Here is a 14372-nt window from a genome sequence, read left to right as displayed (position 1 = left end):
ACTTATGATGAAAAACCGATCTTTTCAATCTTAGGCGTGCGACCCGATTACTTCTTGAAGTGCGGATGTATTGTGGCTTCATGTTAATGTAATAAGAGCAATGTAAGTGGAAAACACTTTTTTGTTGGGACAAAGGGGAAGACATTATAGTAGTGGACTAATTGCCGCTAATTAAGTTCTAATGAATTGAACCGTGCGTACATTTCTAGGTAATAATAAGGGCAATACCAATGTCACATATATAATGAGCTCATGCTTCCACATTACTTCTATGCTAAGGTTGAAAATAGTGGATGAGAGGCATAATTAGGGTGCTTATGTTTCACATTTTTCACCCACGAATGAGGGTTTCGTTTCAATTTTATATATGGATTACTTTGTGTTAATTAGTTTAGGACCACTAAGTCAAGGTTATCCACCCATAGCAGTGCAGTAATTATGATTTTGACCCTTCAAAGTATCGTCTATTAAGCTAATACCCATTCACACAAAAGAAAAGTGTGCTTTTATCTTAGTGGGTAACTTGGACCTTATGACTTAAATTATACATTTTTTGTAATTGGAAGGAAGATTACACCGCATGTGTAATGTGAAAATGTAAAGAATGTCAATTGGAGTGAGGGAGAATTTTTCTATTTTATTAATTGAAGAGGAGTCATTTGAACTTAAAAACGTTTTTCAATATTGAAACGAGAACTATTACTAGACAAATATCTAGTCGGTTGGAATAAGAGTAAATTTTGATATTCCATCAATTAAAAAAGGATCCTTTGAACTTAAAATAAAAGAGAACTATCAACCAATACATTTACTATTGATAAAAATGGATGGCTAAACTGTACTTTGGTTTGGTACTTAGCCAGGTAATTAAATTAATCACTGACCTTGTAAGCCAAAACACTAAGAAAAATTGAAGGTTTTGAGGAGATTAAAATAAGATTAATAAAAAAAGGGAAGAAAATCTATGAATTCCAGACCACCAAATCTCCGGGTACAGTAAGCAACAGCAGACTTTAGGGAGAAAAAGTTGGTCACGCGACCCGCAAACTTTAATTAACAAGGCCGTCTTATCATCCCCCACCAGAATTGCTCATTGCTGCCACTACTGCCAGTTTCCAGCTCAACTGTCCACGTGGCAGAATCTGAGAGTTCACGCCCTATAAAAGTCATCACAGGCGGGTGACGATAAGGCAAAAGACAGAAAGAGGAAATGATGAGCGTGAAAAGCAGGGCGATCTGCTGTGTGATACGCACCGTATCGGCGTTGGGATCTAGTGGCAGGAGGCGCATGGCCGCATGCTCTGGGCTCGCGGTTCCAGAAGAAGAGGAGTTTTGGTCAAACCGTAGTTAAATGGGCCTTTCAGCCCATGCACTCGAGGCTGCAGCAGGGGCCGTACGGGGGAAGTTGGGCGGATGGGCGACACGTGGACTGGAAGATTGGAACCCTCGGGTGTAGGGCCCACCGCATCAGCGGAATTATTGCGAACGCGTAGCCGCCAGTTAAGCGTGCTTTCTTCTGGCGTGTTTTTACGCTTTTTTTGACAGGAAGTTTTTCTACGCTTTGTCATGTTTTGCGGTGATTTTTTATGCGTTTTGACCCCTTCCTCTAGTTTCGGGGATTTCTTGATTTCGCCCATGTCTACCATGCCTCCTAGATTTTGCCCCTTTTCACTTGAACAATGTCCAACCAAATCCAAATGAATGGTTTTCTACCAAACTAAATGGCTGATTCTATGATATAGATGCAAACAAGATAAATTGTCAATTCATGACATTCAAAATTTGATGTTTAAACCTTTATGAATGCAGTCATTTAAGTTTATTTAATACGTATGGTTTGTAGGTGATTGCACATATACGTAATTTATATTTACATGATAATGAGTTGTGAGAACTTTACTCATAACAAAATATTTCTAACTATATTATTTTATATATTATGTTATTCAATCTTCAATTGAAATAAACCACATGTATTCAAATTAACACCTAGATATTTTTCATTCGTTTATATCAACATCATAACAGTATGAGATTAAAAAACACTTCATATTGACTAAACTCCTATTGCATTTCACCTAAGTGATTTATCTTCATCGAAACCCTAAACTTACCAAAGCACTTTAAGGTCAAAAGTTCCAACCATTAACAATTTGAATGACCCATAGGCTTTAACACTCCCTATGTTCACATTCTTTAGGTCACGTGTAAATATTAGGCACACATGTATCAATAAATGAATCTCATATAACCAAAACCAACTCTATTCACAATCTTTGTTGAATCATCTTCACTTTTTTTTTTATGCTGCCCCCAAACTTGATGATTGTTAGGCACATAATCTAGCCCTAATTATAACATGAAATCAACATTGAAAATGAAATTGCAATTCTATAATATTCATCTGGGGATATGCAAGTGAATAGAGCAGAAATACAAGTAAATAGAGGGGGTTAAAAAGAATAATAGCAATTCATCAACAACCAAAAAAAAAAAAGCAAAGTAAAAGGGTATGAGTAAATAAATAAATAAATAAAGGTAAATCACGCGTGGGGTCAACCCATCCAATTCAGAAGTAGCTCCAAAGTAGGTGACAGCGATGAGGTCCTTTAGCCGTGATGCATTAGATTCCCACTGGATCGTCGTCAACCTGGTATATGAAGGCTAAGTCTAAAAGGCAAATTAGGGTTTACTTTTTTGTAACGACACGTCGCTCTACTGCATAATGGAATATTTGGATTTTGAGAAAGAGGCTGAGGCGGCCAATGGACTGAAAATTATGGTTTTGTGGTCCAGTCCATTGGTGTTGTATGATTGTGGCGTTATCTTGTTCGATTGGCCATTGTGAAATTATGGTGGGTCGGTCCAAGGCTGATCTTGCAACTATTCTCTAAGTGATTAACGAGTCAAATAAAGTTTGCCCTATGAGGTAAGTATATGACTCATGATCCTACCTAATAGCTTAACCAATTGTTACTTTTTAGGGTCGATTCCAGCTAGGCTCCAAAGTTTGGCTTAATTGCAATGACAATCTCTTAATGCATGACACAACACACGACCTCTGTCATCAGTGAAATTTGACAGAACATGACATTTGAATTGGATCATTCTTAACTGGCTGATAAAATATAAGCAATATTAAAGGAGGTGAAAATTAAAGGGATATGTACTATTATACATAATATAGAAGCTCAAATTATAAAAAAATCATATATTAAATGAATTTTAGAAACACATCCAAAGCTCATTTACAATATAACAAATATGCTTTTAACTTCTTATAAATGACAAAACTGTCATCGATTTCTTAAAACAAGCCAAACCCTAAGACCTCATAAAAAGCCTCAAAACACTGAATGAGTTTGTTTATAGAAATTAAATGGTGCATGGTTTATCTATCATTAGTGCTAAAAATGGGTATATTACTCAATATATCTCAAAATCAAATATAAGAGCAAGTCCAATTGCTAGGCTCCATAAAGGGCAATTAAATCTAAAATCGTACTCCCAACGGTTTGAGCTCTAAATACAAAATGAATGTATGGAGCCCATTTATACGATGTTCACTAATCTGTAATTGGATTAGAAATAATTAAATTGAGGATGAGTTGGATTGAGAAGAATTAAATTCCGGATTCATATTGAAATTGTTTACTAAATCATATGGGTTGAAGGGAGTTAAATTATGAATTCCTATTTAAGTTGTTTACTAAATCATATGAAATTTGGGTAGGAGTGGTACTAATTACTAAAATGTCCTCATTGTTAAGTTAAAGTAGATGATAAATTTGAAAATTTTAAAATTGTGTGAGGATATAATGGGTAAAAAGGATGAATTTATAATTGGTTAGTTATCCCATAATTAGAATACCACATTTCACCCAAGAATTGAATTCCTCTAAAATCAGGATTTAATTTCTAAGTTTGTGTGGGCCCCACCTACTTTTCAATTCATTGATGTGAAGTAAATGCAGGAATCCTCTGTACGTAGAATTCAATTCTTGATTAATAAACATATCATTATTGTAAAGAGTAATGCTACACTTACCATTTATATCTCACATTTATACATATTTATGTAGATGAAGTGACAATCACATCAATTAAAAAGTGTCAATAAATCATAAAAGTTAAGAAAACTTTAGATTAATTTTAATTGATGTGTTGTCCACCTTTCATCCGCCATATAAATGATATACAAATGTGTAAGAGAAAGATTATTCTGGACTTAGTTGCAATGCTCCGGTTGGGCTTGATCTTTTAGAGCCAATCATGTTTCATTAGGAATGGGTTTTTGAGGTGGGTTGCTATACTTTGCAGCCCTAAGGTGGTTCAGCCCCAATTAGAGGTCTCATTGGGCTTACTCTAAGACCTTAGGTGTAGTGATAAATACTCTTAGTCATATGGGCTACAATCCATTTGTTTCCTTGAGCTCATTGAAAACAAACTCTACTTTAAAAAAGAACAAAATTTCAAAATCGCATGCTCGGAGGCACCACGGTCGATGAGATGGAGAGGCGAGAAAACGCTTGGAGCTGACGATAATAAGGGAATCATCAGCCAAAGCAAATGGATCTGGTAGGTAACACAAAACAAAATTGTGGCTTCATCTTCGACAACAAAAACTAATCGTTGGAAAAAATAAACAATGTGTTAAATTACCACAAAAGTTATCAAATCAAAATTTAACATCTTTCATTCTCCCCTAAAATGAGAGGGTGTGGTTCATGCACAGTCGTGGTCCTCAACAGCGCAGGAGGGCTGCTGGAACTTCTAATCCATGATTTGTATAGTTTGGGTCTGTTTGGGGCCTATTCAACCAAAGCTAGGCCTTATATGGTGGTACACCCAATACGAGATTAAAAGCCTTTCTTAAAGGGCCCAACAAGAGGGATATAATAGTAATTGAAGCTTCACCGCCATTCACTTGAAATCAAACTAAACCAGTCCCGCCTTTTCTTTCGCTATTTATGGTCCTCCGCCATTTCCAGCTCACATCCAGCTCTGCGCCCCGGAGAGAGAGGGAGGGAAGAGAGATTGTGGCCTGGATCCTGGAGAGCTTCTTCTTCGACGAAGGTCAGTTTGCATATTCAACTTCATTTGATATTCTAGGTGAATCAGACTGCTTAGAATTATATCGTCGATCAATTTTCAATTGAAAAAAAAATAAAATTAGGAAAAGAATTTGATGAAAGGTTCATATGCATATTCAGATTCATACGATTTTACACCTGATTAAAACTGCTTCCGTCGTGTGCAGGTTTTGTTTTTTTGGTGATTCATGGAAAATCAATGTTCAATATAAGATCTAACAAATAATCATTATTATTATTTGTTTCGGTTACCTTATCATGAATTCGTTCTTTGTGCCATTCCTTTTTTTTTTAAATTTTTTTATCGATGATATTTCATGACCTATTCGACGCTTGAATCTTATGCTCACATTGTGTATGATCAATGTTCTTAGACGGTTGAGTTTTTGTTATTTTCAGGCCCAATTCAAGCAACTTGAAAGTGTTCAATGAGCATTGTCCACATGCTGCTCTGTGGTATGTTTTCTCTCTCGGGCTGATTGGTAAATGTTTTTAGAGATATAAGGAAAATACAACTTTTTTTTAATTTTCAATCATTATGATTTGTACTGTCTTAGTTATACCTGTTCTTTGATGAGAATTACCTTATGACCCACAACTACCAACCTCATCAGTCATCACCCTTCTCAGCCTGCTCCTCTCTAATTTAATCAACATATGTATACACAATAGTAGGTAACTTCGATTGAGGGATCTTAAAATAAGTTCATTTTAGGGACATTATTGTATGGTTTACTTGGTATTGTATTTCAATAATCCGTCAAAGTTTAAATAAGTTTATTTTAGGAATATTATTGTATGGCTTACTTGGCATTGTATTTCAATGTTCCGACTGTCAAAGTTTTTCCCTACAAAAACCGCCTGAATCAGAAGCCACTAACCACTCAATCATCGTCATATTATTTCTTGCAACGATTATCTTTGAATAAAAATGAGCAATTTTGAATTGTTGAAGTACAAATGCAAAGTGGACTCCAGAAGGTAAATAACTTTAGGGATGCTTCAATAAAAAGGCTGCTCTGCATGTTCATTTTCTTGACAAATGATTGATTCTCACCTGCCTGTTGCAGCTTGATGATACTGGGAAAATGACAATTCACTCTCACTTGGACTGGACCTTGAATAAACTTTCTCATTTGCCACCAGGTTGGTGGTAGGATAAGCAATAATGTGAATAGTTATCTATATATATATATATATATTTTATAGCTAATGCTTTAGGATAGTTTTCTTTAACATCCTTAGGATAAGCATCACCCATACACTAAGCCATTCCTCATCTACATCCTTTAAATTGTCACAAGCTGGCCTCAGATTTTTGTTGTCCTCTATCATATTGAACTGTCATTTCATCTTAAATGGTTGTCTGAGACGTTTAGATTTCCAAAGATTGCTTAAATAATTGTTCGGACTTTTTTGTTTGTTTTCTTGACATTTCATAGATCAGGAAAATGATTTGGCATTGGTGCTTGTCAGTCTCATAGGAAGGTAGCTTTTAGAGTTTGGACTTTGTCTAATAGGTTCAGCTTTGCAGCACATCCTCAACCACGTCGGCTGATTCTGCTCGATTTGCTTTGGTTTCACCTTATTCTTTTACACTGAGGTTCTGAAATTTTGTTTTTGAAGGACGGTGGCTTTACAGTATCAAGACTTCTGTCCTTCCTTCAGATATTTATCTATTTCCCTCAACGTATTTTCAGGATTCTCTGCTATTTGTGATAATTCTTAAAATAATGAAAAAACGACATTACTTAGTGGAAAACAAACGTCTGCTGTTGGCACATTATTGATCAGAGCCCTTGTACTGTTTCTCTTGATTTTCTTAGCCTCATTTTGATGGATTTATAATTTTGTTTTTTCCCAAATGGCAATTTCCTTAGGCTAGTAGTATTTGGTGTGATTCTCACGATTGTCAGTAAAAATTAACTCTGTACAATCGATGTGCACATGACATTATTCTTACAGTGACTTGTTGTTCGATTAGTCTATTGTTGTTGTTGTGATCAACTATTCCTTTGAGAGGTTGATGGTTTTTTTCTTTCATACATTACATAAAATGCTTGTGGTCAGTGTTCTAGGTGTTCTTTTGATTCTTTTTTTCGAACCATACTTTGCTTTTCAGTTATAGAATTATTCATAAAAGTTGCCAGGCTTATCCTGCATTTTCATATGGAAGAATCATTTGCATATTTAAATTAGGGAAATGCTTAAGAATAATCAGCACACACCCGCAGACAACCATCAACCACCAATTACTGGTCCGCATTATGTATGTGCGTAGATTGTCACTGACTTTAACCTAAACTACAAAATATGAGAAAAAACCTAAACCCAAATATCTTTCCTTGAGTGATTTGCACACAAATCGGGAAATAGGAAGGGAGGATTCTGAAGATGGGATAAGTTATCTTCCCTCACACTATGTGGTTATATGTTAGTCACTTGAAAGAATAATGTTTAGTCATATGTCACATGTTTCTTTAAAGAGAACCATAATTCTTTCCGCTAGCATTGGGACAAGCTTGAAAGACACTTTACTTTAACCTAGAGCTTAAGAGAGGCCAAATATTTGACCTAAAAAACCAAGAGAGCCCAATTACGAATTATTAGGCCTAGAAATAAATTCCAAGGATGGGTTGAAAGGTCATAAACGTTAAGTGTTGCTTTTGGACCTTGGCGACAGCAACTAGATGGACAAAACAAAATGCTGTAGGTGGATAACATAGGTGCCCTGTTCTCTGACAAAGATATCACCTTAATTTTACATTAGGATATTCATTATTGCATTCCCAAAGTCCCAATGTTCATCAAAGCTGCAGACCCCATCACCCCCACGGTCCAAAAAGGACAATCGGTCAAACAGAAACAGAGCACTAGATAAAGTAAGACTGACAATAAAAATATAAAATTCCTGCAATCATATATTACTTTTTATCTGTTCCAATTTTTTCTTTTTTCTTTTTTCTTTTTGTAACCAATTAAAAAAAATACAAACTCCAAAAACTAAACCAAACTGTATCTCACAAACAGAACTAGCTTTTCCATTTCCATTTTCCATTTTGTTCCCCTCACTTTTCTCTGCTCTCAGTCTCTGGCTGCTAAGAAGTCTAATATTTAACAGCTGGAGAGGTTTTCTTCTTCATGCCAAAAGCATGGCACATATTGTTTCCCTTCTCCATCCTCCATCCATGATCTAACTTATTCCATTCCTCTCCCATCATTGTACTTTTCCAACCTTTTTTTTTTTCAATTTTTTTTTTTTCCTTTGATCAACTTCATCAAACACACCAATCTACTTATGTAACAAAAATCAAAATAATTTATAGCTTCTATAACTCCACCTCACAGGCTCTGTTTAGCTTCCTTCTTTTAGAATCAGAGCTATTGTGGAAGGAATTTGCACATGACACAACTGTGCTCTCTTCACTTTTATAGCTGAAGCATGCAGCATCCAAGACCCCAATTGGACTCTGGGGCACAGACTGGGCAGAGCCACTAGCATCCTTAAAGGCCCCACTCATTAAAGACATATCATGAATCAAATTTACACACTTTACCACTCTCTCCTGCAAAAACCAAAATAAAAACAAAAAAAATTCAGTATGGCTTGTCTTTTAGGGCAATCATATTTGTATATTTGTATTTGTTTGTAATTGTAATCAACTCAAAATGATATGAGCAAAAGCTTTGAAAAAAACCATCATTTATGTCTCCCTTTTGGGACTTGGACCACCAACCATATACCTTTACTAAGTCTACATGTTGAACGAGCATAGAGATTGCTTTCTCAGTGTCTAATGTTTTGGCTTCTCCTGCAACAGAAATTGCTACTGCTGCTGCAACCTCTGATGGCCTGAATTCCAAGAAGTCAATTCCTGCATTCAATTCCCACCCACCACAAACATCAGCCCCTCTCTCATAATACTGGTGCAATTGCAGAAAGAAATTATAACATATAGCAGAAAATACAGTACCTTTAGCAGTGGTCAAAATGAGTTGGAATGATCTCAAGATTGAAGCTCTGAGAGGGATTTGATCCTCATTGATCTGGAGAAGGAAAGAATCTATGAAGGAGAAAGGGGTAACTGCTTGCATTCTCCATCTTAATGTGCTCAAAACCAGAAGCTCCATCCTTTGAATTGTTCTTGCCTCAAATACAAATTTTGACTCTGCCACCTGTTTGATTGAATGAAAACCCAAATATTTAGGACAATTAAGATCATCTAAAACAGAAAAATCAAGAAAGATCAAACAAAGAAAACTTGACAACAGAGGATGCAAATGAGTTTCTCTGACCTGTAAATCTAGAGAGAGAGGAACATCAATCTCCTCCATTTTGGCTGCAAGAGACAAGCAAGCCACAGCCAACAATTGCATAGTCCAAGCTTTGCCATTCTTCACATAGAATGCAGAAAGAATAGATGCAATCAGCAATGGACTTGGATGCAATAAAAGAGACAATGTGTAAGAAGCACAGGTAGGTACTATAAGTCCTGCTTTATTTTTTCCTTCAGACTTACAGGTAATTCATAGGCAGAAAGGAAGCGATCCAAGTAGTTTATGGATAGACATTGGCAGAGAGGTCCAAAACTGAAATGGGCATTTGCCTGTTGAAACCAAAAACAATGTTAGCAATAATCATTAACTTAATCAACCCAACAAAAATATAATCAAACTTTTCCCCTCTTTTTCTGGCTTGGTCCTTGGCATGTACATCTAAGAACAGGGTAAAGGGTAAAATTCCAATTTCTGTTTTGGATTTGGCCCAAAAGCAAAACAGAAAAAGATTCCCCACCAAGCCAAACTAAGAATTATTGGGGTACAATGAGATGTCCAAATGAAAGACAACCAGAATCATGTTCATCCAAAACCCAAACATAAAAATTTACCCCAAAAAAACATGAAACTTAAGGTTCACTTGCAAAAATTCAGCACCCTTATTTCTTTGAACCAAAAAACAACTGAAAAGAAAAGCTCTTTCTGATTGGAGAATAATACCCATCTCATAAAACTTACCATCAAATGAAAAGAACCCAAAAAAAAAAAAACAAAAAGAAGAACACACTGAGACCAAAGAACCTACCTTTCCAATCCAATCAACAGCCTGTTTTCTAGCACCCAGGTCCAAGTCTCCACTTTGCAACTTCATCAAGTAATCAGAACCAGGCAAGTGGTGGCATTCCTTTTCTACCATTGAAGCCAAATACTCATCACTCTGCAATGGCAGTCCACCCTCATCATCAAAGCCACGATTTTGATCATAGTTTCGATGATTTCTAAGAGGCCACATAGCCTCCTCAAACTCCTCCAATCTCACAGACCCAAAATCGTTATCATCGAAAATGTTGTCTTCTGCGCAAAGCAGGCTTGAAACCATACAGTCAAAACTGGGTGCCATTGCAACAACAACAACAATAATCTCTCCAAAACGGACACAAACTCTCTCTCTCTCTCTCTCTCTGGATACCAAAATTTCATCAACTATGAAACAAAAGTTATTAAAGACAGACACTTTGGTTTTTGTTTATATATGCAGTGTTTTTGTTGAATGTTTTCAGATAATGGGGATGAAGAAGATGATAGTTTCAATCAAAGAATAGAAGAACAATAAATATGATGGAAGGAAATAAAACCCAATAAAATGAATAGCGTATTGAAGTGAAGCTGAGACCCTCTCACTCCCTCTCTGTCTCTCTCTCAAGGTTTGCTGAAAAGACTGCCGCTTGAGAGGGGCTTATGAAGGAAATGAATGGCTCTTTTTAGGGTAAAGTGAGAGAGAGAGAGAGAGAGAGAGCACCAATAGGGAGATTGAGAAAATATACACAGCTGGAGACCAGAAGGGTAATTGCCAGATTTTGTGTGTGAGAGAGAGAGAGAGAGAGATGTGACTGTCTAGGAGTGAAATGTCATAAGGGTGTGCATGGCAAGAAGATTTACTAGAATTTTAATTTTGGATATTTTCTATGACAATAATAAATCGATTAATAAATTCGCTTAACTACCATATGCTAATGCTACCCACCTTGTTATTTTCCGTGTAAACAATAAATCAGATTATTCAAATTTTATTCTCTTTAAATGTGAATCAGTTGGTTCATGTAAATGAAATCAATCAATCATATCCATTCCAAGACCAAGAAAAAGTAGTGACAAAGGACTCAAAACCATGTGATAGAAGAATCAAATTGCATAATCAAAAGTTTGACCATTTACATCAAAATATTGTTTTTGTTATTTAGATTTGTGATATTGAGCATATCTAAACCACATATAGCTTTTCTAAATTTCCTTTATATATTTTTTTATTTATAAAATTATTTTGATTGTGTTAGTTTTGTAATACTTGTTTGGTACGTAACGTTCTTTTATTGGACAGAGTGGCATAATAAGATATTCGTATTACTAGATTGTGAATTTAGACTAAATATGATATAAGAGAATCCTAATTAACAGTCAAAATTCAACACATTCATTTTATGCTATATGACAAGAGAATAATTATGTCTGTTTAGTTATTCATATATGTTTGGTTCTCTCTTTTCTTTAATTATAAAATTTCCTATCCCAAAAAAGAAATGCTGAATTCCCCAAAAAGACACAAATAAAAAAGGACATTTTCGGGCTAGTAATATGGTTCGAACTAGGAGGGTAAAAATGTAAATGTGAATAATGAAGAGGGAGCGTTGGAGTAGGAGGCTGTCTTTTCGCTCCCATGCTGACGCGTGTACAAGCAGCCGATGACCGTAAGCATCCGCTTCTGAAATTGGATCGTCTTTGGCCTTTCTCATGTCATGCGTGCTCTTATGAAAAGAAAGTATTTCCTTTACATACGTTTTCTGAAATTGAACTGTTTATTTTTACCTTTCATCTTTTTTTCTTTTTTTTTTACTTGTAAATTTTTGCCACATCTTAGACCTCTTTGCTATGACGATATTGAATTCTAAAACTTGTGTAATTAAAGGGGGAAGAAACCACATCCGCCAACACCGTTTTGAATCAAGTTACTTTTGCATATTTTAAAGCATTTGTAGATGTTTACTTGTAAAACGTTATAAGTCGTTAGGGATTGTTAGTTACGGTAATGAGAGGCATCATACATGATACACGTTTAAATTTACTTAAATCAGACTTTCTATTTATTCTACAACAACTCATTTTTTATATAAGTTATACTCTAGATGCAAAGAATAAGGTTGTAAGTTGTAGCTTAACGAGACAATATAATACCATTCAAAGGATAATCATGATTTCGCGTAAATTTATAAGTGATGATAAGCTTGATAATGCGTGGTGCTTTAGTGTGTTTGTGTCATGTTATATTCGTGTAATGTGAATTTATTCTATCATGAAATGTAACATCTTATCTTTTCATGTCTAAATATACAAACATAAAAATGTGTTCTCTATAAAGAATAAATAGAGATGCACACATCTTCATGTCAATAGTGTTTAATGAATGAACATTGACTCGATTTATCAAGAAATGTTCATTATTGTGTCAAACTGTTAGGGATTCGACCCCAACACTTAATTCTTCATACGTGTTCATGTCGTGTTATAGTTCATACATGATTTTTAGCAGTGCTACCCAACTTACTCTTACCTATTTGGTGGCTCGCATTCTAGCACCAGAAAGGCAACAAGCTAAGCCAAATTTGCAATGAGAATAGTAGCTAATGACTGATACGTAGTTTAGTGAGAGGTAATAAATTGTCGTAAGTATTTGATACATGAAAGGGAGATTGAAATTAAATGAATAATTTTTAGCATTTGAGAAGTAACTAGATATTGCAAGTTGAATTTAACATATTTCTATGTAGGCTTGAAAGTTAATGAGAATAAGAACATTTTGGAATAATATTTCAGCTTAGTTACTCTAGTGTCCTTTTAAAGATGTCATGAATTTCATTTTGCTTCCTGAAAGTTATTTTTACTCAACTTGCCCTATAAATTTACTTTTTGTGTTCCACTTTAATTCAACCGCCATACATGTTAAATTTTTCATCCAAGATAAGTGTATGGTTCTTTTTTAATGTGGTTAACTATTGAGAATATATCATCAATCAACTACATCGAAAATTATAAAATCGAAATATCAATAATATCAATAACATATTGACAATATATCGATGACGTAAATCCATTACATGAAATATATATTGTACATATGCATAGTAGTACGAGCACGGTTACAAATCGAACCCGAGACTTTCTTAAATTTCCTCTGTATTTTATCTTTAAAAAATAGTTAGACGCTCTCGAAGTTGCTTAATATTTTATGTAATTATCATTTATTATGAAGTACGAAGTTTAACATAAACATTGGCGCTAGCACTAGAATAAGATAGAATGTCACGTCACAAAATATAATATGTAGTGTCAAACCCTGTTTTTTTTTTGTTTTTTTCAAATTTTGGGTCGAAACGCAATTCTGCAAAACAAACTTAACTAATTAATTAAGGGAGTTTCACTAAAACACCAAAAATGGAGGTTGAAATTATAAAAAAACCAAACACCCAAAACACTTTATAAACACACTCAAAACTCATCATTACACACACTCAAAACCCATTTATAAACACACCCAAAAAGTTGACTTTGGAGTTGATTTTGGGTGTGTTTCTATGTTTAAATAGTGCTTGGGTTTTTTTATAAATACATGTCTAGGATTGAGTTTATTTATAAATTTGTAATTAATTATTCAATTCTTTTTTCTAAAAATGCCAAAGAAGCATTGTATATATCATATTAATTAAGCCTAGAAAGAATTAGAGATGCTTAACTCTTAATTAAGGAAGAAAATCACATATATATTCACACTTACAAATTAGCGTAAAATGTGCAAATAGTAACATCCATGTATTTCCTACTACCTTTTTAACCGCGTGCATCTCATGGCCATACCACCAAAAGCTATGTTAGGAAAAAAAAAAAAAAATTAGGGTTTGTCTTTTTATTGACCAAAAAATCTCAAAAAGAGATGTACTTTTGCTTTTTATTTATTTATTTATTTTCACTTTTAGGCATGTTGGAATGTGTGAAATTGGGGATTTATATGTAAAGTACAAAATTTCCATAACATTCAGCAATAATGACTGTTTAGTCTTGTAGATTAGGACACTTAATCACAAAGCATAATGACAGATTTAGATAACAGATCTTATGAGCAAGCAACGAGTCTAAAGAGAGCCTATGAATGCTAATTGTAGACCTTGACTTGCTAAGTTAACCCCTCTCCCTCCTCAGTCAATATAACATTATATCTTTCTCCTTGAGAAT

General features: G+C 34.8%; 1 protein-coding gene and 1 long non-coding RNA gene across 3 annotated transcripts; one reads left to right on the top strand and one right to left on the bottom strand.

The window, feature by feature from the left end:
- The first annotated feature begins 4898 nt into the window (after window positions 1-4898).
- On the top strand, window positions 4899-7076 carry LOC148919471 (uncharacterized). Of its 2 annotated transcripts, XR_016124466.1 has the most exons (4): window positions 4899-5076; window positions 5493-5549; window positions 6164-6239; window positions 6536-7076. It is a non-coding gene; the product is annotated as an uncharacterized LOC148919471 (long non-coding RNA). The 2 variants fall into 2 exon arrangements; XR_016124465.1 differs by having other exon boundaries at window positions 4900-5076; window positions 6164-7076.
- Window positions 7077-7988: 912 nt separating this feature from the next.
- Window positions 7989-10972, bottom strand: LOC103319608 (cyclin-D4-2-like). Its single transcript, XM_008221165.3, has 6 exons — window positions 10177-10972; window positions 9614-9700; window positions 9390-9488; window positions 9068-9269; window positions 8838-8968; window positions 7989-8659 (listed from the first exon to the last, which is right to left on the bottom strand). Exons 1-6 carry the CDS (start codon window positions 10489-10491, stop codon window positions 8423-8425), a joined length of 1071 nt encoding a protein of 356 aa, XP_008219387.2. The 5' UTR covers window positions 10492-10972; the 3' UTR covers window positions 7989-8422.
- Window positions 10973-14372: the final 3400 nt, after the last annotated feature.

This window comes from Prunus mume, linkage group LG2, assembly GCF_029339155.1.
Source record: "Prunus mume cultivar Tortuosa linkage group LG2, ASM2933915v1, whole genome shotgun sequence".
Classification (NCBI taxonomy): Eukaryota; Viridiplantae; Streptophyta; class Magnoliopsida; order Rosales; family Rosaceae; genus Prunus; species Prunus mume.
The sequence above is the reverse complement of the archived record's forward strand: the minus strand, read 5'-3'. Positions and strand labels throughout refer to the sequence as shown.

Excerpts from the sequence above, each read along its gene's own strand:
- LOC103319608 (XM_008221165.3), bottom strand. The coding sequence starts at position 10,491 with ATGGCACCCAGTTTTGACTGTATGGTTTCAAGCCTGCTTTGCGCAGAA. Across the intron at positions 9,270-9,389 it reads CTCTCTCTCTAGATTTACAG|GTGGCAGAGTCAAAATTTGT; the intron begins GTCAGAGAAACT and ends TCAATCAAACAG. Across the intron at positions 8,969-9,067 it reads CATTTTGACCACTGCTAAAG|GAATTGACTTCTTGGAATTC; the intron begins GTACTGTATTTT and ends AATTGAATGCAG.